Source organism: Vanrija pseudolonga, chromosome 6 (assembly GCF_020906515.1).
Source record: "Vanrija pseudolonga chromosome 6, complete sequence".
Classification (NCBI taxonomy): domain Eukaryota; kingdom Fungi; phylum Basidiomycota; class Tremellomycetes; order Trichosporonales; family Trichosporonaceae; genus Vanrija; species Vanrija pseudolonga.
This window is the reverse complement of record NC_085854.1, coordinates 1,610,908-1,636,433: the sequence shown is the minus strand read 5'-3', so window position 1 is coordinate 1,636,433 and position 25,526 is coordinate 1,610,908. Positions and strand designations below refer to the sequence as shown.

At 61.8% G+C, this 25,526-nt stretch overlaps 11 protein-coding genes across 11 annotated transcripts; 6 read left to right on the top strand and 5 right to left on the bottom strand.

The window, feature by feature from the left end:
• Positions 1-605: 605 nt before the first annotated feature.
• SPAC806.06c (Nicotinamide/nicotinic acid mononucleotide adenylyltransferase) lies at positions 606-3,626 on the top strand. The gene is made up of 6 exons (XM_062774949.1): positions 606-699; positions 870-1,624; positions 1,663-2,099; positions 2,185-2,285; positions 2,328-3,525; positions 3,577-3,626. Exons 1-5 carry the CDS (start codon positions 611-613, stop codon positions 2,500-2,502), a joined length of 1,557 nt encoding a protein of 518 aa, XP_062630933.1. The 5' UTR covers positions 606-610; the 3' UTR covers positions 2,503-3,525; positions 3,577-3,626.
• On the bottom strand, positions 2,650-3,591 carry met8 (Siroheme biosynthesis protein met8; the record flags this gene model as incomplete). The annotated part of the gene is made up of 1 exon (XM_062774948.1): positions 2,650-3,591. One exon carries the CDS (start codon positions 3,589-3,591, stop codon positions 2,650-2,652), a length of 942 nt encoding a protein of 313 aa, XP_062630932.1.
• A 154-nt stretch (positions 3,627-3,780) lies between the features above and the next one.
• Positions 3,781-5,399, top strand: P5CR (Pyrroline-5-carboxylate reductase). Its single transcript, XM_062774947.1, has 6 exons — positions 3,781-3,840; positions 4,005-4,492; positions 4,527-4,764; positions 4,882-4,953; positions 5,069-5,162; positions 5,221-5,399. Exons 1-6 carry the CDS (start codon positions 3,816-3,818, stop codon positions 5,249-5,251), a joined length of 948 nt encoding a protein of 315 aa, XP_062630931.1. The 5' UTR covers positions 3,781-3,815; the 3' UTR covers positions 5,252-5,399.
• Positions 5,400-5,752: 353 nt separating this feature from the next.
• SPAPJ696.02_1 (SH3 domain-containing protein) lies at positions 5,753-8,441 on the top strand. Its single transcript, XM_062774946.1, has 7 exons — positions 5,753-6,067; positions 6,157-6,195; positions 6,237-6,277; positions 6,315-6,438; positions 6,487-6,550; positions 6,602-6,629; positions 6,679-8,441. The coding sequence occupies exons 1-7, from the start codon at positions 6,043-6,045 to the stop codon at positions 8,380-8,382; spliced, it is 2,025 nt and encodes a 674-aa protein (XP_062630930.1). The 5' UTR covers positions 5,753-6,042; the 3' UTR covers positions 8,383-8,441.
• A 200-nt stretch (positions 8,442-8,641) lies between these two features.
• LOC62_06G008414 (uncharacterized protein) lies at positions 8,642-9,550 on the top strand (the record flags this gene model as incomplete). The annotated part of the gene is given in 4 exon segments (XM_062774945.1): positions 8,642-8,660; positions 8,677-9,038; positions 9,134-9,208; positions 9,272-9,550. 4 exon segments carry the CDS (start codon positions 8,642-8,644, stop codon positions 9,548-9,550), a joined length of 735 nt encoding a protein of 244 aa, XP_062630929.1.
• Positions 9,551-10,332: 782 nt separating this feature from the next.
• LOC62_06G008413 (uncharacterized protein) lies at positions 10,333-11,727 on the bottom strand (the record flags this gene model as incomplete). Its single annotated transcript, XM_062774944.1, has 3 exons — positions 10,333-10,773; positions 10,820-11,428; positions 11,464-11,727. 3 exons carry the CDS (start codon positions 11,725-11,727, stop codon positions 10,333-10,335), a joined length of 1,314 nt encoding a protein of 437 aa, XP_062630928.1.
• Positions 11,728-12,322: 595 nt separating this feature from the next.
• LOC62_06G008412 (uncharacterized protein) lies at positions 12,323-12,928 on the bottom strand (the record flags this gene model as incomplete). Its single annotated transcript, XM_062774943.1, has 1 exon — positions 12,323-12,928. One exon carries the CDS (start codon positions 12,926-12,928, stop codon positions 12,323-12,325), a length of 606 nt encoding a protein of 201 aa, XP_062630927.1.
• Positions 12,929-13,635: 707 nt separating this feature from the next.
• On the top strand, positions 13,636-14,628 carry LOC62_06G008411 (uncharacterized protein; the record flags this gene model as incomplete). The annotated part of the gene is made up of 2 exons (XM_062774942.1): positions 13,636-13,894; positions 13,943-14,628. The coding sequence occupies 2 exons, from the start codon at positions 13,636-13,638 to the stop codon at positions 14,626-14,628; spliced, it is 945 nt and encodes a 314-aa protein (XP_062630926.1).
• Positions 14,629-14,893: 265 nt separating this feature from the next.
• LOC62_06G008410 (uncharacterized protein) lies at positions 14,894-15,586 on the bottom strand (the record flags this gene model as incomplete). Its single annotated transcript, XM_062774941.1, has 1 exon — positions 14,894-15,586. One exon carries the CDS (start codon positions 15,584-15,586, stop codon positions 14,894-14,896), a length of 693 nt encoding a protein of 230 aa, XP_062630925.1.
• A 353-nt stretch (positions 15,587-15,939) lies between these two features.
• pyc_1 (Pyruvate carboxylase) lies at positions 15,940-20,928 on the bottom strand. Its single transcript, XM_062774940.1, has 10 exons — positions 20,684-20,928; positions 20,211-20,281; positions 19,876-20,160; positions 17,540-19,826; positions 17,073-17,501; positions 16,893-16,954; positions 16,628-16,697; positions 16,313-16,468; positions 16,135-16,192; positions 15,940-16,085 (listed from the first exon to the last, which is right to left on the bottom strand). Exons 1-10 carry the CDS (start codon positions 20,699-20,701, stop codon positions 16,036-16,038), a joined length of 3,486 nt encoding a protein of 1,161 aa, XP_062630924.1. The 5' UTR covers positions 20,702-20,928; the 3' UTR covers positions 15,940-16,035.
• A 2,142-nt stretch (positions 20,929-23,070) lies between these two features.
• On the top strand, positions 23,071-24,205 carry LOC62_06G008408 (uncharacterized protein). Its single transcript, XM_062774939.1, has 4 exons — positions 23,071-23,231; positions 23,316-23,422; positions 23,545-23,654; positions 23,755-24,205. Exons 1-4 carry the CDS (start codon positions 23,226-23,228, stop codon positions 23,805-23,807), a joined length of 276 nt encoding a protein of 91 aa, XP_062630923.1. The 5' UTR covers positions 23,071-23,225; the 3' UTR covers positions 23,808-24,205.
• The last annotated feature ends 1,321 nt before the right edge of the window (positions 24,206-25,526 follow it).

Below are 25,526 nucleotides of genomic sequence, written 5' to 3'. Positions count from 1 at the left end.
GGCGAGTTTGCCACTGGGCCGGTGGTTTGTTGACGCGAGTGACGAGCGGATTTGCCCCCGCCGGACCGAGGAGGCGTCGGAAAGAAGTTGGGTGTCGGAGCAGAGGGGGTGCGACGGAGTTGGGCAATCATGTTTTGCAGAACCGGAGATTGCACTCAACCGGCGGCAGCGCTGCAGCGCTGCCTGCTAGGAGCTGCAGCGGCGGCGCGGGTGACGAGCCCTGATTAGGCAGAGCGGGGCGTCTTGCCGCACGCGCGCGCGCAGCGCAGCTCGACATGGCAACAGTCGTCGACAGCAGCCCCATGATCAGTGCAAAAGTTGTGCAACAAGCTGCTGCTGCTGTTGTTGTTGTACATCTCGTCGCACGTCGCTGAACCCCGCCATCTGGCCCGCGCTTACCGACATCATCGCTGACCGAGGCGACGACGACATTACACTACTACTTCGCTCCAAGACGTCAGCTTGCGCCACCCATCCGAATCCATAAACCGCGACGGCATCAAATCGACCACCCAGTCGACTCGAAGCCCACCGGCCGAAGCCCCAGCCCCCCCTTCCCCCTGGCCCCTCCCCCCCGGCCCACCTCACAAATCCCCCTCGCACACACACCATGGTCCGCAACAAGATCATGACCTCGAGCTTTAAAGGACCGGCGCCGGTGCTCCCCGGCCTGGGGCTGCACAGCTTCCACGCCGACTCGTGAGTGACGCGCGAAAGGGGCGCCGCCGCGCAGCCCCAACGGACGACGGTCTCTTAATCAGCCGGCCGGCGCGTTGCTGCTGCTGCTCGCGTGCGCGGGTCCGTGCTGCGAGCTGGGCGAGGCAGCCGATGGTGGCCCACACACACACACACGCTGACACCCGCCCCAGCCCGCCCTTCGCCGCTGCCGGCGCGGCAAACGACCATTCCGAGCCTGAACACTTTGCGCTCGGCGAGGCGGCCAACACGACGGCCGTGCTCAACGAGGACGGCGACATTGGGGACAATGGGACGAGCGCGACGCTCGGCGCGACGGGCAGCTCGAGACTCGCGCCGCGGAGCGCTGCGCCGAGTGCCGACCGCGGCGCCAGTGCCGCCAGCGGCGGGAGCACAGCATCGGCGCGCACTGTCCGCGCGCCCGTGCCCCAGCGGGCGTACGTCCTCTCGGACGCCGAAATCTCGGGAGACGAGGAACGCTCGCGCGCGCGCTCGCGCCGCCTGGTCAGCGGGTACCGCTTTGGTAACCCGCCCTCTCCGGTGACGGGGACGGCGGATTTCGACCCGGCCGCCGAGCGCGAGCGGCGTTCCGACAGCTCGCCGCACCGCGACAGCCCGCCGTTGACCGAGCCGAGCGGCGGGGACTCGCCGCGGGGTGAAGTCGCGGGCGTCGAGCCCGAGGTTGTCGCTGCTGCCCTTGGTGCCGTGGAGATTTCCGGTGGCAGTGGCAGTGGCAGCGGCAGCGGCGGCAAGCAGCGCCGCAGGAGCGAGCGGTCGAACGCGGCGTTTGACGCGCTGACCGGGTTGAATGACGGCGAGGCCGACGCCGACGACCGCGCGCGCCCGGCAGAGGGATCGTCCCAGGCGTACCTTGCCGGCGAGGCCGACTACCGTTTCCCAAAGCACCGCCTGCGCAAGTCGATGAAGGGTGGGTTTGGAAGTTTTGTGGCGCAGGCTGACGAGAAGACGAGTCCAAGATCCCGCTCGTTATCGTGGCCTGTGGATCGTTCTCTCCGCCGACCTACCTCCACTTGCGAATGTTCGAGATGGCAAAGGACGAGATTGTCGAGTCGCAGACGTACGAGATCATGGCGGGGTACTACTCGCCCGTGTCGAGCTACTACAAGAAGGCTGGCCTCGCGCCCGCCGCGCACCGCGTGCGCATGTGCGAGCTGGCTGTGGAGCACACCTCCACATGGCTCATGGTCGACCCGTGGGAGGCCGGCCAGCCAGAGTACCAGCGCACAGCCGTCGTGCTCGACCACCTCGACGAGATGCTCAACGGGGAGGAAGGGGGTGTTGTGATGGCCGACGGCAGCAGGCGCAAGTACAAGATCATGCTGTTGGCGGGCGGTGATTTGATTGAGAGTTTCGGCGAGCCGGGTGTTTGGAGCGAGCCTGATGTGAGTGGCGAGCGCGAGCACACACGCGCAGCGTGTGTGCGAGCGTGGGTCAAGACACGACAATATCCGTGCTAACACATCCCAGCTCCACCACATCCTCGGCCGCTTCGGCTGCCTCATCGTCGAGCGTACCGGCTCCGACGTCTGGGCCTTCCTCCTGTCCCACGACATCTTGTATCAGCACCGGTGAGTAGTGCCAGCCTCCCTTAGCCCTGCTAACACCCCCAGACGAAACGTCATTGTCATCAAACAACTAATCTACAACGACATTTCATCCACAAAAGTGCGCCTGTTTGTCCGCCGTGGCATGTCGATCAAGTACCTCCTGCCAAATAGCGTCATCCAGTATATCCACGAGCACAAGCTGTACCGGGATTCGGACCGCAAGGCGATTGCGAGGTGACACACGCATGGAGTTTTATCATCGTAGAGACTTGTACTATTATGCGATTGTGCGACTGCTGCCTGAGATGTGGGTTGCATGTGTCTATCTGCTACAGTGAGGCGACTCTTGGCGCGGCATATCTCCGCAAAGTATACAGCCCGCGCGCTACCTCCGCACAAAGTACAATGTCGCGAGCGTCGCGATCGCAGCGCCAGTGACCAAGCCGCCGGCACCAGCAGCCCACAGGCCAGCGGCGCCGTGGAGTGCCTTTGTCGCGCGCGCCGAGAGGCCACTGCCGACGCCGACAGCCTCGGGCCCGAGCACCTTGTTCTTCTCCCACCCGTCATCCAGCAGCCTCTTCCTCACACCCTCGTCCTTCATCGCGCCCATCTCGCCGAGCGTCCAGGCATCGCAGGTGCCGATCATCCAGCGCATGCGGCGCTTGCTCAGCTCTCCGCCGACACCTGGGGCGCGCTCGCGCAGCTCGGTGCGCAGCTTGCCGACGCCGTCGATCGCGTCCTCGACGTTGTCCGGGATGGCGTCGGCCACGAGGTCGCGCACAATGACCGCGATCTTTGGGCCCGCGCCGCTGGTCGACACCATGGCCTGCAGGGGCCCACGGCGAACCTGTGCGCCAAAGTAAAAGTCGCATTCGGGCGGCACGTCGGCGACGTTGACGGGCGTGCGCGCCTCGCGGGCAGCAAGGCACACTGCGCGCGAGAGCGCGACGTCGTCGACGGCAGTAAGCACCATGTCGTAGTCGCCGACGGGCAGCTCGTCGTCGGCGCTCACGTTGCCGCCCTCGCTCGACCCGTACGACCTGTCGTGCCATGTGATGTGGTCGGGCTCGGTGGCGACGCGATACGCGATGGACGGCTCGAGCGGGCCAGGAGACACGATGGTGACGTGCGCGCCTGACTGGAGGAGGAAGCCGAGGCGTGAGGCCGCGACGGCGCCGCCGCCGATCAGGAGGACGCGCCGCCCGTCCAGGCGCCACGCGAGGAGGAGGGACGCGCCGCGCTCGATCGGGGGGTACGAGGGCTGATAGTGCAGGTCAGCTTGGACAGCGGATGCACGCGCGCGCGCACGTACCTCTGGCTTGGACATTGTGGTTGAGTAAAACACAAAGAAGAAGCGTGAGAGTCGCCCGTTGTGATGGCTTGCCGATGGTTGTCGGCCACTGACAGCCATGACGAGATCGAGTCAAACTATTTGGATTTCTGCATCTCGGCCGGCCCGCAATTTGCCGGAAAAAGGAAGCCTCAGCCGTTGTCGTGGAACCGTTATCTCAGCTGCATCAACTCCACTCCACAACATCTAGCATACACAAAATGGGCTACACACTTGGCATTGTTGGTGAGTCGGGAGCAAGCACTGCAACAAGCACAGAGCACGGGCAGGACGCACGCGGCACAAGCGCTTATCGTCGTCGGCCGGCACCGCGTGCTCCTCGCCGCTGCGGGTGTCCGCCGCTCGCGCTACCTCCACCCCCCGCGGCCGCGCGCTCACACCACACACAGGCTGCGGCACCATGGGCATCGCGATTCTCTCGGGCGTGCTCACGTCGCTCGAGGCGCGCCTCTCCGCCTTCCCCGACGGACGGCATACGCCGCGCGAGCCGTCGTCGGGCATCTCGACGCCGACGGCGTCGCTGTTCCTCGACGCGCCAGAGGAGACCCTCCCCTCCAAGTTCATCGCCACCGTCGGCCGCGAGGAAACCGCACGCAAGCTGCGCAAGACGCTCGGCGCGATCAACGAGAGCGGCCAGCAGGTCGACGTGCGCTTTGGCGCTGGCTCAAACGTCGCGCTCGCCAAGGACGCCGACGTGATCATCATCTGCTCAAAGCCGAACGTCGCCAAGAGCATCATGCAGGAGAAGGGCATGTACGACGCCGTCGACGGCAAGATTGTCGTGTCGATCTGCGCAGGCGTCACCATCTCCCAGCTCACGTCGTGGGTGCCCGAGACGACGCAGGTGGTGCGCGCCATGCCCAACACGCCCTGCAAGGTGGGTGAAGCAGGAAGGGAGCCGCTGACGCCAGATCCGCGAGGGCATGACCATTGTCACCCCGCTTCCCGATGCCCGCTCGCGCGCCCTCATCCTCGCCATCTTCACGTCGTGCGGACGCTGCCGCTTCCTCGACGAGAAGCACTTTGACGCCTGTACCGCCCTCGCTGGGTCTGGGCCTGCGTTTGTGGCTCTGGTTCTCGAGGCCATGGCCGATGGTGGTGTCATGATGGGCCTTCCCCGTGCTGAGGCGATTGAGATTGCCGCGCAGAGTGAGTAAAGCGCGAGCGCAGCGAGCGCAGCGAGCGCGAGGTAGTAGAGGGAAGAACCTTGCTCCTACCGCGCGCCTGCCGCACCTCCACACCATGCACACCCACTCACCCCCGCAGCCATCCAAGGCACTGGTCGCATGGCTCTGTACGCTGGCCTTCACCCCGCGCAGCTCAAGGACACGGTTACTAGTGAGTGTGGTGGCGTCGGCTTGTGATGATCGACAGAACAAGTGACTAACACTTCTCCTCTTCTTTCTGCGGCAATTCTAACCCTCTTTCCTTCCGACCAATCCTCGCCACCTAGCCCCCGGCGGATGCACGATCGCCGGCCTGCTGACAATGGAGGACGGACGTGTGCGTTCGACAATGGCGCGCGCCATCCAGGTCGCCACCAACCAGTGAGTGTGACGTGACGTCGGGCCGACGTGGGCGGAACGCTTGCTGACACGATTGCAGTGCAGCCGGTTTGGGCCAGGACAAGAAGTAAGGTGTGCATTGCGATGCAGTGCGAGTTCAGTGTGTGTCGCGTACATGCTTGGATCTGTCTGCTCTTGTACTTTTGTATGCGAGGACGCGTGTGTGGTGGGTAGTAGCTATCGCAGCATGATGATGCCATCTGGGTAAAGAAGTCAAAAGTCTTGGCATTGGGGGAGGGGGTTGTCGCTTTGGTCGTTCGCCGCTGGCCGCTGGCCGCTCTGGGCCCGCTGCGGCAGTGCGCCGTCGTGCTGCGCGTTGCGCCGCCGTGTGCGTGGTCGATTTCATGATTAATGGCTGCGCGTGATGAGCCATGCGTCTCGTTGGTCTGTCTCGGAGGCCGAGGCGAAGGGCCCGAAGGTGAGGTTTAAGGGGGGGTGACGACGACGACGATGACAGCAGAGCAATCCTGGGCCGATGGGCTGGCTCTCATGGGCCGATGGGTTACGATGGCCCTCAAGAGACAAGTATCCCCCCTCTGTACATCTTGCTGCGTTCTCATCTCCCCCCATCACCTCGACGCGCTCTTGCACACTCCCGTCGTCGCCGCTTGTCGTCGCCGCCGCAGCCGCCGCTGCTGCCTGTTCCTCTCCCTCGCGGCACCCTTCGGCACACGTTCGGCGCCTGCCTAGACCCTTACCTTTTCATCTCCCCATCACATCACATCTTCCCCGCTTGTCGCATCGCACCACCCGCCCGCGGCACGTCCAGCCCCCATCTAACCTCGCGCCTCTGGCATCCTCCCACCCCCGCATCGTCCATCGCACGCTCTGACGCCTGCACCGCACGGTAGGCGCCGCCGACATGGGCTTCAACACTCCCCTGCCGCGTAAGTAGAGCTAGCTCTGCCTCCGCATCCGGCGGTTGTGCGGCCTTGGTGTGACTTTTTGGTGACTGACCGCTGACCACCACCACCAGTGTCACTGCGTGACGAGTGCAAGAAGGCAGCCAAGATTGGTGAGTCGAAGCTGCCGTAGCCTCGCTGATCACCCCCGCAGTGCGATCGTTCATCGATGTGAACAACAATGGCTTGGACAAGGTACGTGGGAAGGACGAGACGTGGTGGCTGACGGCAGGTGATTCCCCGCAGCGTTCTGGAAAAGGCGCACGGCTTTGCCATCTTCACCGTGGCCAAGGCCGGTTTCTTAGTCTCGGCACGAGCAGGCTCTGGTCTTGTCATTGCCAGGCTGGATGATGGCTGTGAGTGCTGCGTGGCCGCGGTGTGATTGCAGCTGACCTCGTCTCCAGCCTGGAGCCCACCGAGTGCCCTCGCCGTCGGAGGTATGGGCTTTGGCGGCCAAGCCGGTGCCGAGTGAGTTGGGCGTTTGACGGCTCGCACGGGCGCACTGCTGACGTCACAAAGAGTGACCGACTTCCTGGTCGTGCTCAACGTGAGTTGCGAGTTGCATCCCCCTGCGCGCGCACTGACCCCTTCCCTAGTCGCGCTCAGCCGTCGCCAGCTTCATGTCCGCCGGCAGTTTCACATTAGGCGGCAACCTGTCCATCGCGGTCGGACCCCTCGGTCGAAACGCCGAGGCCTCTGGCGCAGTCAACACAAAGGCCCAGCTCGCAGCAATGTACTCGTACTCCAAGACCCGTGGCCTGTTTGGCGGCGTTTCAGTCGAAGGCAGCGTGATTGCCGAGCGCCAGGACGCCAACCGCATCGCCTACGGCGGCAACCCCACGGCCAAGCAGATCCTCACGGGCCAGTTTGACCCCCCAGACTGGGCATACCTCCTCATCGACGTGCTCGACGACGCCACGACGCGCCCTGGGATGGAGAACTGGGTCCAGGACGACCCAGAGGACGCCAAGGCCATGGGCACGGGCTGGAACGCCAACGGCAGGAACGAGAAGAAGGGATCGGGGTATGCCTTTGGCGAGGGCGTCGGCGCCGGCGGCACGTCACCAGCGGGCGGTCGCAAGCGTTCTGGCTCGATCATGAGCCTCGGGTACAAGGACAAGTCGCAGCACGAGCAAGTGTTCCGCGATAGCCGCACCGTCGACACGCGCTTTGTCGACCCGTACGACGACAACCCATGGGACGGCAGCAAGCGCAGAGGGAGCAACAATGGCAGCCCTCGCGGCAGTGGCAACGTCACGCCCGTCATGGAGCAGGGCCGCCCTCCACCCAACCGCCCGTGGGAGGCCAAGAGAGCCAGCTCTTACATCCCCTTCTCCTCGAGCATGAACTTCAACCCGGCCAAGAAGGGCGAGCGTCGCATGACTGGGCCTTCGAGCGAGACGTACAATGCGTCGGACGGCCCCGGCGGCGTCACGCGATCCCGCGCCAGCTCAATCGCCCGACCCTATGAGCAAAAGGCCACGCCGTCGCCCTTTGCCGACCTCGACTCGATTGGCGGCCGCGCGCGGTCTGGCAGCACGCCAGTGCGCGGCTCGACCCCGGCCAGAGGCAGCCCCGATCTCATCGGCGACTGGAGCAGCCAGCGCCAGCATTCGCCCGCCCGCTCCGACCGAGGCCAGTCGTCTGACCTCCTCGGCCAGTGGGAGAATGGCACCAACGGTGTCACTGCCAGCTTTGCTCGCCTCAACACTGGCTCACCAGCGCGGGGCAACCGCTCACGCGCCAACTCGTCGCTCCAAAACTCTACCCTCCCCTTCCCCGACATTGCCGAGGACAAGACGACGAGCAACTTTGCCGCGTCGCGGCGCGACTGGGAGGCGCCGTACGAGGCCCCCGAGGACATTGTCGCTGCCACCAAGCGGCGGGAGCGCAACCGGCGCGTCTCCAATCACGTCCCGTCGCGCTCGTCCGACGCCGAGGACCCGTTCTCGTCGTACGACGACATGCCGTCCAGCCGCGACTTTTCGCCTCCCCGCCGCGCACCGGCGTCGTCGCGCAAGGAGTCGGCTGCGGACGAGGGCTACGCGCGCGCCGTCGCACTGTTCGACTTCCGCGGTGGCCAATCTGGCGACCTCGCGTTCACCAAGGGCCAAGTCGTCGTCGTCCTCAACTCTGTCGGCGACGGCGAGTGGTGGACCGGACGCCAGCCCGGCGACTCGAAAGAGGGCATCTTCCCCGCCAGCTACGTCGAGGTGCTCGAGATTCCTGTTTCGCTCAAGTCGGACATGACCAGGACCCTCTTGAAGTCGAGGGTGTTGGGTCTGGACGACTTTGACTAGACGCGGCCAGGTGCCCGGATTGATTTTTGATTGTATCGAGTGTATGGATCTGTTGCCAGAGTCTTGGATGAGTGGACTCTCAGCTGGTGTTGAGTGCCACACACTGGTGGCGGTGTGGGGGGCACGCATCTGCGCAGCCCATGTCGCGCCCCTTTGTGCTTCCTTCTCGCTTCGTCCAACGTGCAACGTGTCAACCACCGACTACCTCTTACACTTGCACTCTACCTCTCTCCATCCCACTTACTCAAGACAATCAGGCATGGACGACGGCAACCTCGGTGAGCAGTCGCACAGTGTGGGCCGCTGATCAGCAAGATAACTTGACCGCCGGTCTCGGCACCCTCGACGTCGCCGAGGGCGACACCACTCCAACAACTCCGCCTGACGATGCGACTACAAGACAAGACCGTAGCGAGGTGACCCCCATGACACCTGCGCCGACCCAGCCAACCGATGCCCTCCTCAATACGGGCACTGGCAATGTCGACGACGACAACGACACCGACGACGACGACCGCGACGTGTGGCCGTGGGGCCGTGACCCAGCGAAGGCTACGTCTGGCGGTACGTTCACCTCGCTCTCAGCCGGTGCTCATGTTCCAGAGCCATGGACCATGGAGGAATCTCTCCTACGGGAGCATGAGGAGGCGAGGCCGGTGAGGACAGGCCATGGAAAAGGAAGCTGCTGACTTTAGATGGCGAAGGTTGGTCACTATTGCTCGAGCGCGGGGGCGACGACTGATGCTCGAAGGAGTTCTATGAGCTCAGTTCTGCCATGATGTCCCTTAAACGGGCCGGGGTCCCGATTCCACAAGTCATGTTCGACGTGCGTGGCACATCTTCACGTGCACACCAGCACACCTCACACCGCCATGTGCTGACTTCTCAGCGGGTTGGGGACGTTGTTCGTCAGAGGTTCGCCTTGTACAAACGGCTGCACGAGGAGCGGAAGGACGACCCTCGGTTCATTCGGCTCATGGCCAAACGTCGCAATGCCCCCGCCGCCGCTGGTGGCTCAAGCTCCTCCACACCTCTGTCGACCGGCACCCGCGAGTCTACTCTGCCGACCACTGAGCAAATGGAGGACCCCACGACCCCACACGAGTCAGCTTCGTCCTCGCCTCCGCCTGTCGACCCCCGTGGCACGTCACCCCACGTCGACATGTAAACACCCTTGACTCTTCGAAGAAGTTGGTAGCATACGACAGGCAGACCGGTTGTAGAATTGTTGGTTAATTGTTGAACTACGTAGCAGTTAGTTTCATGAAAGATAGCAGTTCATTGTACAGCGCCGCAGTTACACACTGGGCATGAAGAAAGTGTTTGTGAGGGCATCAGCTGACGAGCTCGCATTGTTGCGCCCTTTGTTCTCCAATACGCAGAGTCCAACGTTCGACTAACGACTACCTGGTCCAGCAGACTTGCCTGACTGTATGCATGGCTTGCCGTGCATGCCAGGTCGCAGAGGGAACTGACAAGCTGGATAGTGCCTTCGTTGAGGATGAGACGACTTTCAAGGGGGTGCAGATCAGGTCAGCCTGGGGGTCGCATGCGCCTGTGAACTGAAGGGCGGATGTGCAGCACAGCGGGGCGTGACGGCCACGGGGTGAAAATGAGTAGCCTGGGTGGACATGGTCAACTTGGATGTGGACGCATGCAGACATGGGTGTGAAGGAATTGGGACACGGATGTGGATGTGATGACATATGTAGACATGCGGTGAAAGATGGACAGGGGCTGCGGCGGCCCTACTGGCTGAGAACCTCGACTCCTCTGGCCATCCTTTGTTCGGACGGTAAGTATTGTACGGATGTTTATATTCTTGGGTCTGGGCTTCGGCTTGTGTCCACGAGGCGACGGCAACAAGGACAAGATAGATACCTGCATACGACATGGATGACACGTAAAAGTTCACGGCCCAAGGGAGAAGGGGTCACAAGAGTGGATAACCTAACTGGTGCGCAACTCTAGACAATGATAATGGGGGATAACCTGGCTCCCTAGGGAGGCGAGGCAAGGGTCGAGGAAAAAACCGCCGTGACCATCGTGTGTGAGGACAATGGACGGTGGTTGGTCTTCAAAGAAGAACGGGGATGAGCGCCCATTAACCTCGAAGAGTTTAGGTCCACCGGGCTCGAGGACGAGGATTGGCTGACCGATATGGTGAGCGGCTGCGGCGACGTGCACCTCGCTCCCTCCGGCCCCATCCTTGGTGACGTGGAGCACGTAGTCATCGTAAAGGAGGGTTAACCAGCGACGATCCGCGAGCGCGTCGGCACGGGCGTCTGTCGCGAATGAAGGGTCCTTGAAGAGCACCTCGATGTTGTCCATAACCTTCGCCTCGTACAGCTCGTGGTGTCCACGGAGCTTGTTGGCTGCACCAATGCGGTACTATTGGGTCAGTCATGCCTTCCTGGACCCCATACATAGTACTCACGCCGCGGTGTCTGCCCTCGTCACCCGTCACGGCATGCGCGACGGCGCGGAAGAGCTCGTTACCATCACGCTTAACATCATGCACTTGACGTCCGAGGCGGTTCAGCGCGATTGCGACGTGGTCGATGGGACGGGGGGGAGCGTAATAACCTGGAATGGAGGTGAACGGGTGGGTGGCCGACTCCTGGAGGTGACGAGCAGGGGCAAGAGGGCGAGAGCGAGGGTGAGGGCGAGGGCGGGGCGGCGGAAGGACAACGGTGGCGGGCTGGAGCCAGCTGATATCGTCTGGGGTGAGCTCTTGCAGTCCGCCGACAGAGAGCCGGGCGAGCGTCGTGTCAATACGCGGCATGTCGTACTGTGCTGCCGCTCCTTCAACGACACGCTCAGCCGCTTTGGCGTAGCGTGAGCGGGGAAGGGCTTCGCCTGCCATAACCCGCATGACCTTGGAGGTATCCTTGTAGTAGCGTGGCGTGACATTGAGGGTGTGGATGCCGTAGCGAAAGCCACTGAGGCCGAGAGCACGCTCGGCGCCTTCCACAGTCGAGAAGCCGACCGAGATCATCGGCCGGTCGTCGACGACGCGTGGGGGCGGGTGCAGTTGCCAAGAGATCTGATGTCAGCTGCGGGCTGTGGGGTGCCACTCACAACCTGGCCGCACTGGCCGAGGAGGTTGGCGAGCCAGTGCTCCATCTCCCTGCGGGCCTCGTTGAAGTCGTCGCCTCGGAAGAAACGGACGAATAACCCAGCCACATTGACGACTTGACGGGTGGCGTAGCCGCGGTGGGGGACGTGGCCGTGGACGGGGAGGAAGGCGTACGTGTCGCGCACCTCCTCAAGGGGCTGAACGGGGCCAGATATGAATGCAGTGGCGTGGGCTGGGAGGGTAGTGGAAGAGATGATGGTGCTCATGGCGGTGGTGAGGGCAAAGGTGATTGGGAATGTAGTGGTGGTTGAGAATGTAAGGTGTCTTGAGCGAATGAGGTTGTGGGTTGTCTGTCTTGTGGGCGGTGTAGTGTGCGGGTATGAGGTGTGTGTACTGGACGTGCTGAGGGCACGAGTCTTGACCACGAGGCGCTGAAGCACGGTTGAGGACGGTGAGTGCGACTGCGACGCCGTGGCGTCGCGCACTGCCTTGATGATGCCGATCCTCCTTAACCCCTGGTCTAGAAGCACACACTCCTTGGCGACAGGACGCCCCAAAGTGTCACCACCCGTCGACAATCCGCCACACGGCCTCATTTTCGCCACACTCATCCCTGCGCCCTCGAGGTTTCACACAATGATCGGCAGGGCAGGGTTGGGACACACCAAGAGCTCTACCGCACCGAATTCATAAGGCGTGGTGCCTACGTATCTATGTGACAACTAACCGAGAGAAAGGATGATGATGCTACATGAAGAGACGAGGAAGAGGGATGGTGCGCAGTGATACTTCCTCGACCCAGCGCGAAGGGTAAGGGCCGAGGCCAGGGGAGGGGGGGACTTGATGAGCGAGCAGGAGCAGCTACGACTCCGAGGGCGAGGGCTTGGAGTTGTCGACGGGCTTGATAGCTTCGACGTTGGAAGAGACCTTGGCGTCGGGCTGGGCCGAACCGGTAGAGGTGGATGCAGAGGCGGGCGGATAGAGGTCGGGGAAGAAGGCCTCGAGGGCAGCCTGGGTCGAAGCCTCGACGGCGGCCTCGTGGTTCATCGTGTCCCACTCGTTGGGCACGTAGTCCGGGCCCCAGTGGAGGTTCTTCGGCGCGCCAGGTAGGTTGAGGTGGTGGATCATCTCCTCGCGCCTCGCGAAGGCCGCCTCGACTTGAGGTGGGTGGCGGTATTCCTGGGCCGACGGCCCGTCGTCGTCGCCCATAAGCTCGTCGTAGCTTCGCTTAATCTCTGCCCACTCCTCGTCGGTGAGGCGGAGGGAGAACTTCTGGGCGGAGAGCTCTGAGACGCGCGCCTGACGCTCTTCCGAGCCAGGGGGCCACTCGACGTACGCCTTGCTCGGGTCGTTGTCAGGGATAACCCAAGGAAGGAGGGACTGGATTTCCGCGTCGAGGGCGGCGGAACGCTCGCGTGCTGAAATGTTGGGAGAGGCCTGCGAGTCGTTGGGGGACTGGGAGGACATGGTGGAGGAGGTGTGAAGTGGTGGTGACGTGAGAGGTTGACGGGTTTGAATGGGAAGGCGCGGCGTAACGGAGTGTGAGTGGGATGTGTTGTTGTGGGTGGGGAAGGGGGGGATGGGGTGAGACTTATAGACGGTGAGTCGATGGGCGAGACGTGAGACTTCGGAGTGCGTCCGTCAGTGGATCTACACAGCAGCATGCGTGACAAGATCGGCGTCGGGTCGTGTGGGTGCGTCAGATGGTGCCGCGCTGCGTGTTGCAAGGCGATTGCAATGTGGCCTGTAACACTGGGCGTGGTGGTGAGGGAGGGATCGCCAGGTGCTGCCACACCGTCTTCGCTGCCGGAGGGCGAGGCGACACGATCGGCAGGGGCAAGGGGCAGTTGGGGGTATGCAGGAGCACAGTCGCACTAATCTGATAGGCGCGCGCAGGTACCCAGGACTGGGACAAGGCGTGCAGAGCTCTGCTGGCTGCCGGTGGCCGGTGGAGGTGGTCCACCCCGCAGTCGTCTTCCCTCTCACTCAACCCGACACACACATTGTCTTGGTTTGTCTTCCTTCCATTCCACACCCTCGCAACACAACCACATCCACCCAAGCTCATCCTTGACCTAGTATTTCCACGTCCCCCCAACGACCACCAAGACATCAACACCACTCGCTCCCAAGGGACGCCCTAGCTCTTCCACGACCCGCAAGCCCACACCGCCATGCTTCTCAGGGCCCCAGACGACTACGTACCCCGTGGGATGCCAAAGGGCAACAACATCTCCTGGCTCAACTCGCTGCTCCAATCTTTGGTCTACGCGTACGATTTTAATCGCGTTGTCGACAGCAGCCACCGGGAAGCCTTGAACGACTGCGACCAAGACGAAGTCTTCAAGGGCGTTTGGCGAGCAATCACTGAGCATGAGGAGGAGCCGACGGACCCTCGCCCCAGCTATGACAGCCTCGCACAGGCCATGTTGCGTGAGTGTTTACTTGTGTGGTGGGGCGAGTAACTGATCATCATCCTAGGTGCCGGCATCGTTCAAGACCTCAACAATGTCGACCCCGTCAAGGCGTTTCACCTCCTGCTTTGTCATCTCGGCAAATGCATCGAGTACGATGATCTCCCACCCGAGGAGCGGCCATTCCGACACCTCTTCAAGTGGGAATGTCAGCGTCGCCACACCTGTATCGCCTCCGGCGGGTACCAGTCTCAACGCTACTTCAATGACGTCGTTTTTCCCCTCGACGCGAGCGACAATACGTTGCGTCGCTATCTGGCCGAGGGTCACGAAACCGTCTCGACTGAATTCCTCCTCGACCGGTCCATGAGCGCCCCTACTCCTGCCCACCGATGTGGAAATATCCCTGTGGCCGACATTCGCTACCGTCTTGGCTATTACCTCGCCCTCGAATACCAACGCGACCAGCAAGGCCCTGCTGGAGGTCCACTGCCTACTCAGACGCTCTCCCTCCATCTTCGCATTAACGACGTTCGTTGGAGTCTGTTTGCGGCTATACTTCGTCACGAGCCCTCCGAAAACAAATCAGGCAGGCCGCACTTTACAACACTCGTCTTCGGTGGTGGTGAACTCTACCACGTCAACGACGACAAGGTCAAGATTGTGGCCAACAACGTCAACTTCGAGAGCCTTAGGTTTGCTTCCTTCGAGCTACCGAAGATCGTGCTTGCATTCTACCAGGAAGCACATTGAGTGGTGGACGGCTGCAGGGTTCCAAAGATGGTCAGATACCGTAGAGTGGGTCAGTGTTACATATGTAAGACGCCAATGTCACTTCAGCGAATAGCCATCATGTTGCAGTGGCATGACAGATACTGAGTGTAGGGAGATTTCACGGGAGCTGTCCCGGTGAGGAATCAGGGACCCACGCTCCGCGCATCGCCTCGACTGCTCACGTACGGCGACTGCTGCTACTCTTCGCACTCGCTATTTGTCAGAAGTGTGTCTAGCCGCAGTGTCACTCACCTTGGTTGCCGCTGGTTCCAACGGCTTGACGGCCACCTTGCGAAATGATGGGCCCGGCGGTGTTTGTGACGGTGTACCCTGGCTCGAGTGATTTGCCTGTTGTTTCGAATGAGCGAGCACTCGCGTATTGACGGTCAGACTTACCTGGCACGAACCAGCCACTGCGTCCCGCTTCTGGCACAGCGAGCTCGGGGTAGGCACCAATGACAGGCCGTTCACCGAGTCGGAGGTACCACAGCTTGATGGCCTCGACGCCCTTGCTCTTGATCGCGGACTTCTCATTCGCCCGCTCCGCATTGTTGTGGTTGACCCAGGTGCGGATGGCGCGACCGGCGGCCTTCGTCTCCCACTTGCTCCACAGCCTGACCGTGTCCAAGAGCCCCTGTGGGGCATCCTTGACACCAACGATCATGGTCGCAGAGGAGGACGACTTACGAGCTCGCACCTCGTCCTCGCTTGGGTCGCCTTCCTCCGAGCCCGAGAGGGATGACTCCTTCCTCCGCGCGCGCTTAGGCTTGGTGGCTATCTTGGCGCGCTTGGCGTTGGAGGGGGCCTTCTTCTCCACCCGCTTGCCCTTCTTGTCAATGGTCGTGGACTTGATGCGGTTCACGGGCGGCTTGCGGTCGTCGTCACTGTTGCCACTGGTCGAGCTGTGGTCGCGCTTCTTGGTCGTGGGTCGCGCCATGTTGAATGACTACTACACACGTGAGTGACTCGTGCCTGCGCGGAGGAGCGCAGTGGGGCGCTTATCGCCTGCGTGCAGTGTTGCCTGTTGATTCTTATGCAGTGTTTGTGCGTCTGTGACGTTGAGAGAGGGCAGTTGTGGTCGAGGAAGATCACTGATGGGCGTTGGCCGTGTGCATGTTGTTCCTCACAGTCACTCAACCCAAGTGGACCTCCAAAGTGGAGGTTGAGACACGGAAGCAAATGGGCAGGATAATGACACGGAAGTAAATTAGACGGAAGCAAATCGCCAGGCACGTGACGAATGTGGCACTTGTGGCGAATGTGGCACGTCTCCTCGCAGGACACCACACCTCATGACTCGATGACACTGCATGTCTACACCTACTTACGGCACTCCTGCTACGGCTATCTGGTATCTTTTTGGTACAACCCATGTACTGGGCCCGCTCAGTGCGTGATCTCAACGATGAGGTCTCCGGAGTTGATGCTGTCGTTTTCTGGGTTAGGGGGTTAGCTTCGGCTCCTCAGGCTTCACGAGCGACGCACCCGAAACGAGCACGCGAGCCACAGTTCCACTGACGGGCGCTGAGACAACTGACTCCATCTATTCGTCGACGTTAGCTTCACAAGAACAGGCGTTGGTACTTGACTTGCCTTCATGGCGCTCAAGACGGCGAGCTAAGAAATGTCAGAAATGTTCCTAAGTCGACAATTTATGACTCACGGGGTCTCCAGCCTTCACAATAGATCCCTTGGCGACGCGTACGTCCACAACCACGCCAGACATGGGGCTACCCACACTGCCAGGCTCGCTCGTCGCGCGCTCACGGGTGACGTGCTCGATGGCGGCAGAGCGATCCTCAATCACAATCGCGCGCGTCTCACCTGTTACGGCGTCAGCTGATGCACCTTACGATAGTTCCCAGGTATTCTGGGCCCCTTGGAAGCCTAGGGACCGATGGAAGGGCCAATAGAGTGGCCTCGATGAGGATCTTACCCTGCGAATGTCAGCACAAGCAAGCTTTCCAATAGAGCGGACATTTAGCTCGAAGAACACCTCTCGCGTGCCCTTGTTCGTGTCCAGAGGGCCCACCGCGAGCAGCTTGATGCTAAGGGTCTTTCCCTGTGGGTTGTTAGACGAAATGAGGACGAAAGGAGGAGGAGATGCGAGCTCAAGTGACCACCACAAGAGCTCTTTCTACGCGCCTTTTCAATGCTGATCTGCAGCTCCTCGCCGATCTCTGGCGAGCCCAGGAAGTAGCTACGCCCGTCAGCAAGCCAATGCAGGATTGAGGAGGACTTACCGCGTCGGCAGGACGGACAGGTCGCCAAACTTGTCAAGGAACGTCTGGAACTCGTCGAAAACCTATGACGTCAGCGTCATACGTAATCACGCCACGTGAACATGCCACGGGAAGCCACGTGTGTCCCACGTGGCCTCCCCTTCAAACTCCTGCCCTAGCTGGCCTAGCTGGCCCACTCACCTTGGGGTACATGGCGTACGACTGGACGTCAAAGTCGGTGATGTGGGCACCATACTTCTCACGAAGCTCAGCTTTGATCTTCTTAAACTCGAGGGGCTTCATGCTGAGACCAGGACGAGCGTCGATGCGGGGCTTGTCACGAATGATCTTGGAGCGGAGGGGCTCGGGGAAGCCACCGTAGGGCTGGCCAAGGTAGCCCTGGAAGAACTCCACGACCGACGAGGGGAAGTCGAGGGTGGCAGCCTTCTCGTTAACATCCTCCTTGGAGAGGTTGTTCGAGACCATGAACTGCGCAAAGTCGCCGACAACCTTGGAGGAGGGGGTAACCTTGATAATGTCACCGCAGAGCTGGTTGGCCTCAATGTACTTCTTCTTAATGTCGAGCCACTGGGTTCCAAGACCAAGAGACGAGGCCTGGAACTGGAGGTTCTGTGACGAGTCAGCAGGGTACGAGTGGTGCAACTCACAGTGTACTGTCCACCCGGCATCTCGTGGTCAAAGACACCAGAGTCCGAGGCGCGGACGTTGGCCTCGAAGGGAGCGTAGAGCTTGCGGACCTGGCTCCAGTAGAAGTTGAGAGCCATAATGTTCTCGTGCGAGATTCCGGGGCCGAGGCCAGACTGCTCAAGAGCAGCGACGACGGCGCCCATAGCGGGCTGGGAGGTGAGGCCCGAAAGGTCGTCAATAGCAACGTCGACGACATCGGCACCGGCCTGGGCAGCGGCCAGCATGGACGAGACGGCGATACCGGCCGTGTCGTGCGAGTGGACGTGGATGGGGAGGTCAGGGTGGGCCTTGCGGATCGCGCCGATCAGAAGACGAGCGGCCTCGGGCTTCAGCAGACCAGCCATGTCCTTGATACCGAGGACGTGGATGCCCTCACCAACGAGCTGCTGGGTGAGGTCGAGGTAGTACTGGAGGGTGTACTTGGTCTTCTTGGGGTTGGCAACGTCACCCGAGTAGCAGATGGTGCCCTCGACGACACCACCGGCCTTCTTGGCGGCGTCGATACCGAGCTTGAGGTTCTCAAAGTAGTTGAGCGAGTCAAAGACACGGAAGATGTCGAGACCGGCCTCGACGGCCTTCTTGGAGAACTCGTAGATGGCGTTGTCGGGGTACGAGGTGTAACCAACAGCGTTGGCACCACGAACGAGGGCCTGAAGGGGAACGTTGGGCACGAGCTTGCGGAGGGTGCGGAGACGGTCCCAAGGGTCCTCGTAGAGGAAGCGCATGGCCACGTCGAAAGTAGCACCACCCCAGCACTCGATCGAGTAGGCGTTGGCGAGGGCGTGCGACGTCTCCTTGGCAATGTTGGCCATGTCGACGGTACGCATACGGGTCGCGAGGAGCGACTGGTGAGCGTCACGCCAGGTGGTGTCCATGATGAGGGTACCGGGGTAGGCGCGGATAGCCTTGGCAAAGGCCTCGGGGCCCTCGTTGACAATGATGTTGCGCCAGCCCTTGAGCTGAGGAACCGAGGTGTCGACGACCTTGCCGTCCTTGTCGGTGATCTTGGGGATGATAGCCTCGGTCTTGAGACCGGGGGGACCCGCCTGGCCGAGGATCGACGAGCCGTTGACAGCGACATCGCCGAGATAAGCAAGGAGCTTCTGCGCACGGTTCTGCGACTTGACGAGCTTGAAGAGCTCGGGAGTATCGTCGATGAACGTCGTCCAGCAGCCGCCTGCTTCGAAGACGGGGTGGGTCAACAACCTGACGAGGAAGGGAATGTTGGTCTTGACACCACGGATACGGAACTCGATGAGGGCACGGAGGAGCTTGCGGCGGGCGACCTCGTAGGTGGCGCCCGAGACGGAGCACTTGACCAACAGGGAGTCGTAGTGGGGAGTGATCTGGGCACCGGCATAGCCAGAAGCGGCGTCGAGACGGACACCGTTACCGCCAGCGGAACGGTAGACCTCAATCTTACCCGTGTCGGGCTGGAAGCCCTGGGCGGGGTCCTCGGTGGTGATACGGGCCTGGATAGCGAAACCACGGCGGTGGATGTGGTCCTGGGTAAGGCCAAGCTGCTCAAGGGTGACGCCGGCGGCAATCTGGATCTGCGCGGCGACAATGTCGATGCCCGTGATCTCCTCGGTGATCGTGTGCTCGACCTGGATACGGGGGTTGATCTCAATAAAGTAGTGGCGGTTCTGCTGGTCAACCAGGAACTCGGCGGTACCGGCGTTGCGGTAGTTGACGGCGTGAGCGAGCTTGAGGGCATCGTTGAGGATGGCCTGGCGAACATCCTCGGGGAGGTGAGGAGCAGGGGCAATCTCGACAACCTTCTGGTGACGACGCTGGACCGAGCAGTCACGCTCAAAGAGGTGAACACAGTTGCCCTGCGAGTCGGCAAGGAGCTGAACCTCAATGTGGCGGGGCTTGTCGAGGAAGCGCTCAATGAAGACGGTACCGTCACCAAAGGCCGACTTGGCCTCGGAAACAGCACGCTCAAAGTTCTCTTTGAAGCTCTCCCTGTCGCGGACAACACGCATACCACGGCCACCACCGCCCATGGCGGCCTTGATGATGACGGGGAAACCGTACTTGTCAATGAAGTCCTTGGCAAGCTCCCACGACTCGACGGGGCCGGGGGTACCAGGGACGACCGAGACGCCAGCCTTGATGGCAACGTCACGAGCCTTGGTCTTGTCACCGAGAGCGTCAATGGTCTCGGGGCGGGGGCCAATGAAGGCGATACCGGCCTCCTCGACCTTGCGGGCAAAGTCCGAGTTCTCAGACAGGAAACCGTAACTGCACGGATCAGTCTCAAGTCGCACGACACACGTGTGCCACTACTCACCCAGGGTGAATCATGTCGACACCGTGCTCAAGGGCGATGCGAACAATGTCGTCCTGAGCGAGGTAGGCGCCGACGGGGCTGAGGCCCTCGCCAACAAGGTACGACTCGTCCGACTTGTAACGGTGAGCGTTGGCGCGGTCCTCGTGCGAGTAGATGGCGACAGTGGACATGGCGAGCTCGTGGGCGGTACGGAAGACACGGATGGCGATCTCACCACGGTTGGCGACCAGGACCTTCTTGAGAGGGCCATTGTGGCCAGCCTGCTGCTTGCGGAGGCGGTCCACGCTGAAGGAGGGTTAGGGGAGGCTAAATCTATCAAGCTGCACGCCACATACGTCTGGAGGGGAGTGCCGGGAGTTCCGGGCTCCGAGTGGTCGAGGCCAAGGTGCTGCGACCAGGCGTCGAGCTGGTGGGTAGAGGCAGCACGGGGACGAGTGGGCGTCATGACGAGGGCGTAGCGGGGCAAGGCAAAGGCAAGACGTCAGCTCGGCGGCAGACAATTATATATCTGGGGTGGAGACGGTGACCGCTCGACAGTCACAACCAGAAGCGTCACGGATCGGCGCTGTGCTTCTGGACCATGGGGCCGAGCAGAGGTGATGCGAAGGGGTAGCACCCAGGGGAGTGGCCGCATACGCCTCCTACGCAACTATCGAGAAAGGGGGTCACCACCACGGGCCGCCGCTTAGCTGGGAAGCCCAGCCGGCGCGTTCGCCCCAGAGCTCGCTCGGCCTCTCGCCGACACGACGGAATGGAACCCAGTCGAGCCAGCTGCCACCCAGCCTCACACACCCACACACATACTCACCGGGTTGGTGCCAGCCATTGTAAGCTTGTTCTTGTTGCTGGGGCTGAACGGGGAGTTGACGGGGGGGAGGCTACAAATGTGTACTCGGTGCAAGAGTCAAGCCGTCCGAGGATGGGAATCAAAGGCGCCTAGCCTGGGAGCACGACTACGATGAGCGACTGCCTTTTGGTAGCGTGAGAGCGAGAGAGAGAGTTCCCGTGGTGGCTACCAAAAAGTAAACAGATGTCAAGAAGAAGAAGCAAAAGTAGGTCTGGGTTATTGATTTGGGGCAGGGGATTGGGCGGTAGGATGCAACTCTCGACTCGGCGGCGTTGTCGGTGAGTGGTGGCTGTTGGCTGGGCACACACACTGCGTGATCGCGGCGGCAGCGGCACAGTGGGGGAGCTGGGATGTGACGTGCCACCTGCCGCCCGTCCGTCAGCAGGCAGGCAGGCGGCATCACCAGCAGCGCGCCTGGCTTGGCTCCTCGCTCGAGCTCGGGTTCTCGTTGGGCCGCTATACCGGGTCAAGTCCTGAATCTCTACCGGCCTCGGCACCCGAGTACCCCCAACCAATAAGCGCAAGAGGCGAGATATGGCGGCATCATTATCACACGGCTGCGGCGGCAGCGGGGCAGCGGTGACGCCGCCGGCCCCTCGAGCCCCCGCCTGCCTCGCTCCTGGAGGCTCCTGCTGCCTGCCTTGCCTGCTGCCTTTGGCCACGCTCCTGCCGCAGCAACCGTGCAATGACCATCCATCCCTCGCTCGCTGATTACAACGGCGTGAAGGGAACGGCGGAGGGCCCGCTCCAACGACAACGTCGGCCCACAGTGGAGCGCGACACACACACACACACCCATCCATCCATACATACACGCACGGCAGTGTTAGATGGGTATGCTGCGCCCCCCGGACATGATGGCATTATCCAATCCCTTCCGAATATACCCGAGTCGTGCTGCCCGAGTACGCGCGACTACTGCCAACTAGGCGATGGACATGATGGAAATGAAATGAATCGAGCTGACCGGTGGGGTTGATTTGGACGCGCGCAAACTCGGTATGTTGCTTTCCGAGCCGGTAAAGGGATTGGAATTTTGGCAGGGCTAGGCGCGGCGACAGAAGACAGGGGCGGAGTGGCCGGAGGGTTGTGCGATATGCCGGGGGCGCGTCGACACGAACGGGCCAGAGCCAGGGCAAAGCTCCGCCCGAAAGCACGGTGAGCCGAGGCGAACCAGCGAGCGAGCGAGCGCTCGCTGGCCGCTGACCTCCTTGCCTGGCCTCAGGTTAGCGCTGCTGCCTGATGCGGCCTCACCGTCACGGTGGGTGCTGGTGCAGGAGCGTTCCGAGACCACCATGTTGCACCTGAATCCCATGAATCCCACCCGTCCAGCTTCTGGCCTTCTGGACCGTGTCGCGAGCGGAAACGGCCACGGAGCAGCGGTGAGCGGCTCGCCTCGACGCGGGGCGCCGACAAGTTAGTCACTGCCGCAGATCTCTCGGGCAATGGCTCCACTGGGCGCATGCTGCTGCTCGTCTCGTCGCTCACTCGACAGGCAGGCAGTAAGCGCGAAAGATGCGAGTCCGCGACGTCACGAGACGAGGTGGCACTACTGGGGTTCTTCGGCATCGGCGTCTCCATCAAGTGCGAGGTGCCCACTTGCCATGACGCCCGCCCATCGCTCGCTAGCGAGCGCGCACACCCGCGTGCATGTGCGCTCGCGCTCGCTGACACGGTCCTCGCCTACCCTCTGCATAGGACTTGTCGCGAACACGTCGCCTCAACGCTCACTCCTCCTGTCACATGTCGCACGCAGCGTGCTTTGGCCCGACGGCACAACGCGGCGAGTGCGGCAGCGCGGCCCTCGTGTTGTCGTGTGATGACGAGCGCGCGGGCGAGCGCGTCGCACCGCGCAGGAGCGCTTGCATACGACCCAAACGGGCGTCCGCAACTGCCGCAACGGCAGCCGCCGGCTTGTCTCTACCTGCCGCCGCCGGTGCTGGCGTTGTTGTTGTTGTGTCGTCTCCGACCCCCCCCCCCATCCCCCCACCCGCCCCTCTTCCCCTCCCCTTCCCACTTCCTCATCGTGCTGTTATCCACTGCGCCTCGTGATCATCGATGCCGTTGCATAGCTGCTCGTTACTACACAGTCAAGCTGCTGTCACCACCCGCACCGCCGCTGTGGACGCACAGTCAGTGCACCGCCTGGAACGCGCTGGAAATGGGGAGCAGTCGCCGGGGTGGGGGAAGGAAGGTAGCTGATTAGCGGAAGCAAAAATGTTAATACATTTTCTGCCGATGCGTAATCGCCCAAAGTGATCCTAAATAGTCTATCTTGAATTAATTGCTAATAATTTCAAAGGAAGGTCGGCACTGCCTCGTTGTCGTCGTCGACCCACTCTGCCAATGTGACTCACTCACCTGACCTCGTTGCTTGCCACCTTTCACGCCCTCAAGGCCTCAAGACACCTACGTAAACCCACATCGCAGCCATCTCTACACCTCAAAACTCTACATCCACATCGCACACACATCCACAACACAACAACAAGACACAACAACAATGAGCGTGAGTGGACACAGGCTAAACTTACCCGGCCCCGGGCCCGGGTTTGCCCGACCTTCCCCCTCCCCAACTGACGCCTTCCCTCAGACCCAGCAGCAGCAGATGTACCAAGCCTCGGATGGCAAGTGGTACCCAGTGGCCCAGATGCCGCAGGGCTACCAGCAGCACCAGCAGCAGCCGCAGTACGGTTACGGGTGAGTTGTTGCAACGGCGGACGAGTGGCGGCGTCGGCGTCGGCGCAGCGGCGTTCTGCCGCCATGCCGCTCGCCCGTGCGCCCGGGTTTCGGCCTCAGCGTAACTGTGCTGACATGCCCAGTGCCCAGCCGCAGATGCAGTACGGCCAGCAGCAGCCCCAGCAGATCTACGTCCAGCAGCAGCGTCCCGCGGGCGGCGGAGCGGGTGCCGCAGCCGGCGCAGGCTGTCTCGGTGAGTTCTGGCCGTTGGGGCGTGGGCAGTGGCCTCGACCTTGACCTCGACCACGCCCTCCGTGCAAAAAAAAAAAAAAACTGCTTGCTGACGCCCACAGCCGCATGCTGTGCCGCCATGCTCTGTTTCGACCTCGGCGCGTGTCTCTTCTAAGTGGCCAATCCAGCACAGCGGACGGCCCCGCCCCGCCCCCGTCGCAGAAGTGGCCGTCTCCGTCTCCGTCTCCCACGCGTCTGCCGCTGCGGCTGTGCGACCAGCCCCCTGCCCGCACTGTCGCCTTGCGCGCGCAGTGCCACGCGTGCCACTATCCTTCACCTCGTGGCACCCAGTCTAATAGATCATCAGGTTGTACTGTTCTCCGTTCTCCCGTCCGTCTTCCGTAGCATGCACACCGTGGCACCGTCGTGAGGGCGCGCTGCGCAGCGCAGCACGTCCACTGCCTGCCTTCCCTTGGCCCCGCGATCGCTCGTACCAGACAGACTCTCCAGCCAAGATCCAGATCTCGCCTCCACACGCTCCTCGCGTTTGTTGTTGTTGCGAGAAGCACGGCACGAACCCTTAGAAAGCACTCTGGACGTCCCGTTGCTACGTCATGACGGTGGCAGCTACGGAGCCGAGCCAAGGCGGTGCTGTGACTGACAATGATTCGGCTGTGCTTGCTCGACGCTGGCTACGGCTATAATTCATATTAATTCACGCTCGTCTGCGCAACTGTGCTCCCCTCTACATGTTGCGCCGCTGCGCGCGACGCTGATTCGTCGTGTCGTGCGTGCTGTCGTCAGCAATCCAGCCGCGATCAAGGTCCAAGGCCCGAGCCCACGTCGCTGTTGCGCGCAGCGCGTGGCGGTATGCCACAGGTGCTGCGTCATGGCTTTAGCTCTGTACCACTGGGCCGCGTCGCCGCTCGAAGGCTTCGAATAGCACAGGCAGACGCGACGGTGGCCATATGCAGCAGTGCATTGCGCAGATGAGATCGTCCAGACGATGGTTTTGGATTTACGTAAATCGTCATGACGTCAGGTTTGTTGACATTAGACGAGAGATGGGTGAGTGTCAGTCGTTAAGCAGGGGCAGTGGTGGCCCGGTGGCGGTGACAACAGCGTCAGCGGCTGGCTGGTGTGCACGGCCCGTGTTGCGTGAGTAGCATGCAGCATGGCATGTGTGCCGTGGGCACCTCGACAGACTGGTCGGGGGTTCCAGGTGCGAGCCTCTCATTGGCTTCGAGCAGCGGTGCGCTAAACCTACAGCTCGTGTCGTCGTCACGAACCAGTCAGAGTTGCTCCGCTCTGGCAGAAATATCTCGTCTCCTCGGGACTGACTTCGTTGCTTGTCTTCTGGGGCCATCCTCTCTATGGGGACACGGTCATGACGTCTTGCGCGTGGGCAATCAGGCGTGCCCGAGTCTGTACATCCAGCGAAGACCACAGTCATAGGCACCAGCCCCGTTAGGCTTCACGATCCCGAACCCCCTATGGCCACGTCTATCGGCCGAGCCAATGGTAGCCATCGCCATGACGAACGCTCCAGCACGGAGACATCCGCGACGCGTAGTTTCTCCGCCGTATCAGCTCCAACACGACTAACGTGGTCGGTTGGGGACGCCAGTGGGAACGCTGACGCGCGCTTCTCGTCAAGTGTCGATCAGGAACTCTGCCAGAACAGACATACACACTCCGAAGCGGAGGCTCCAGCGATGCACCAGCTCTTCCCCACACGTACCAGAGCATGCTGGACGACACCCGCTGCGCCCCACAGGATCTGGGATGCGGGGTTGGAGCGCGAGGCGACGATGTTGTGGGCTACGGCACAACGGATTTGGGTGCTCCGCGGGCTCCCCGCGGGGGACCAGACACACCGAATCGGAGGTCAGGT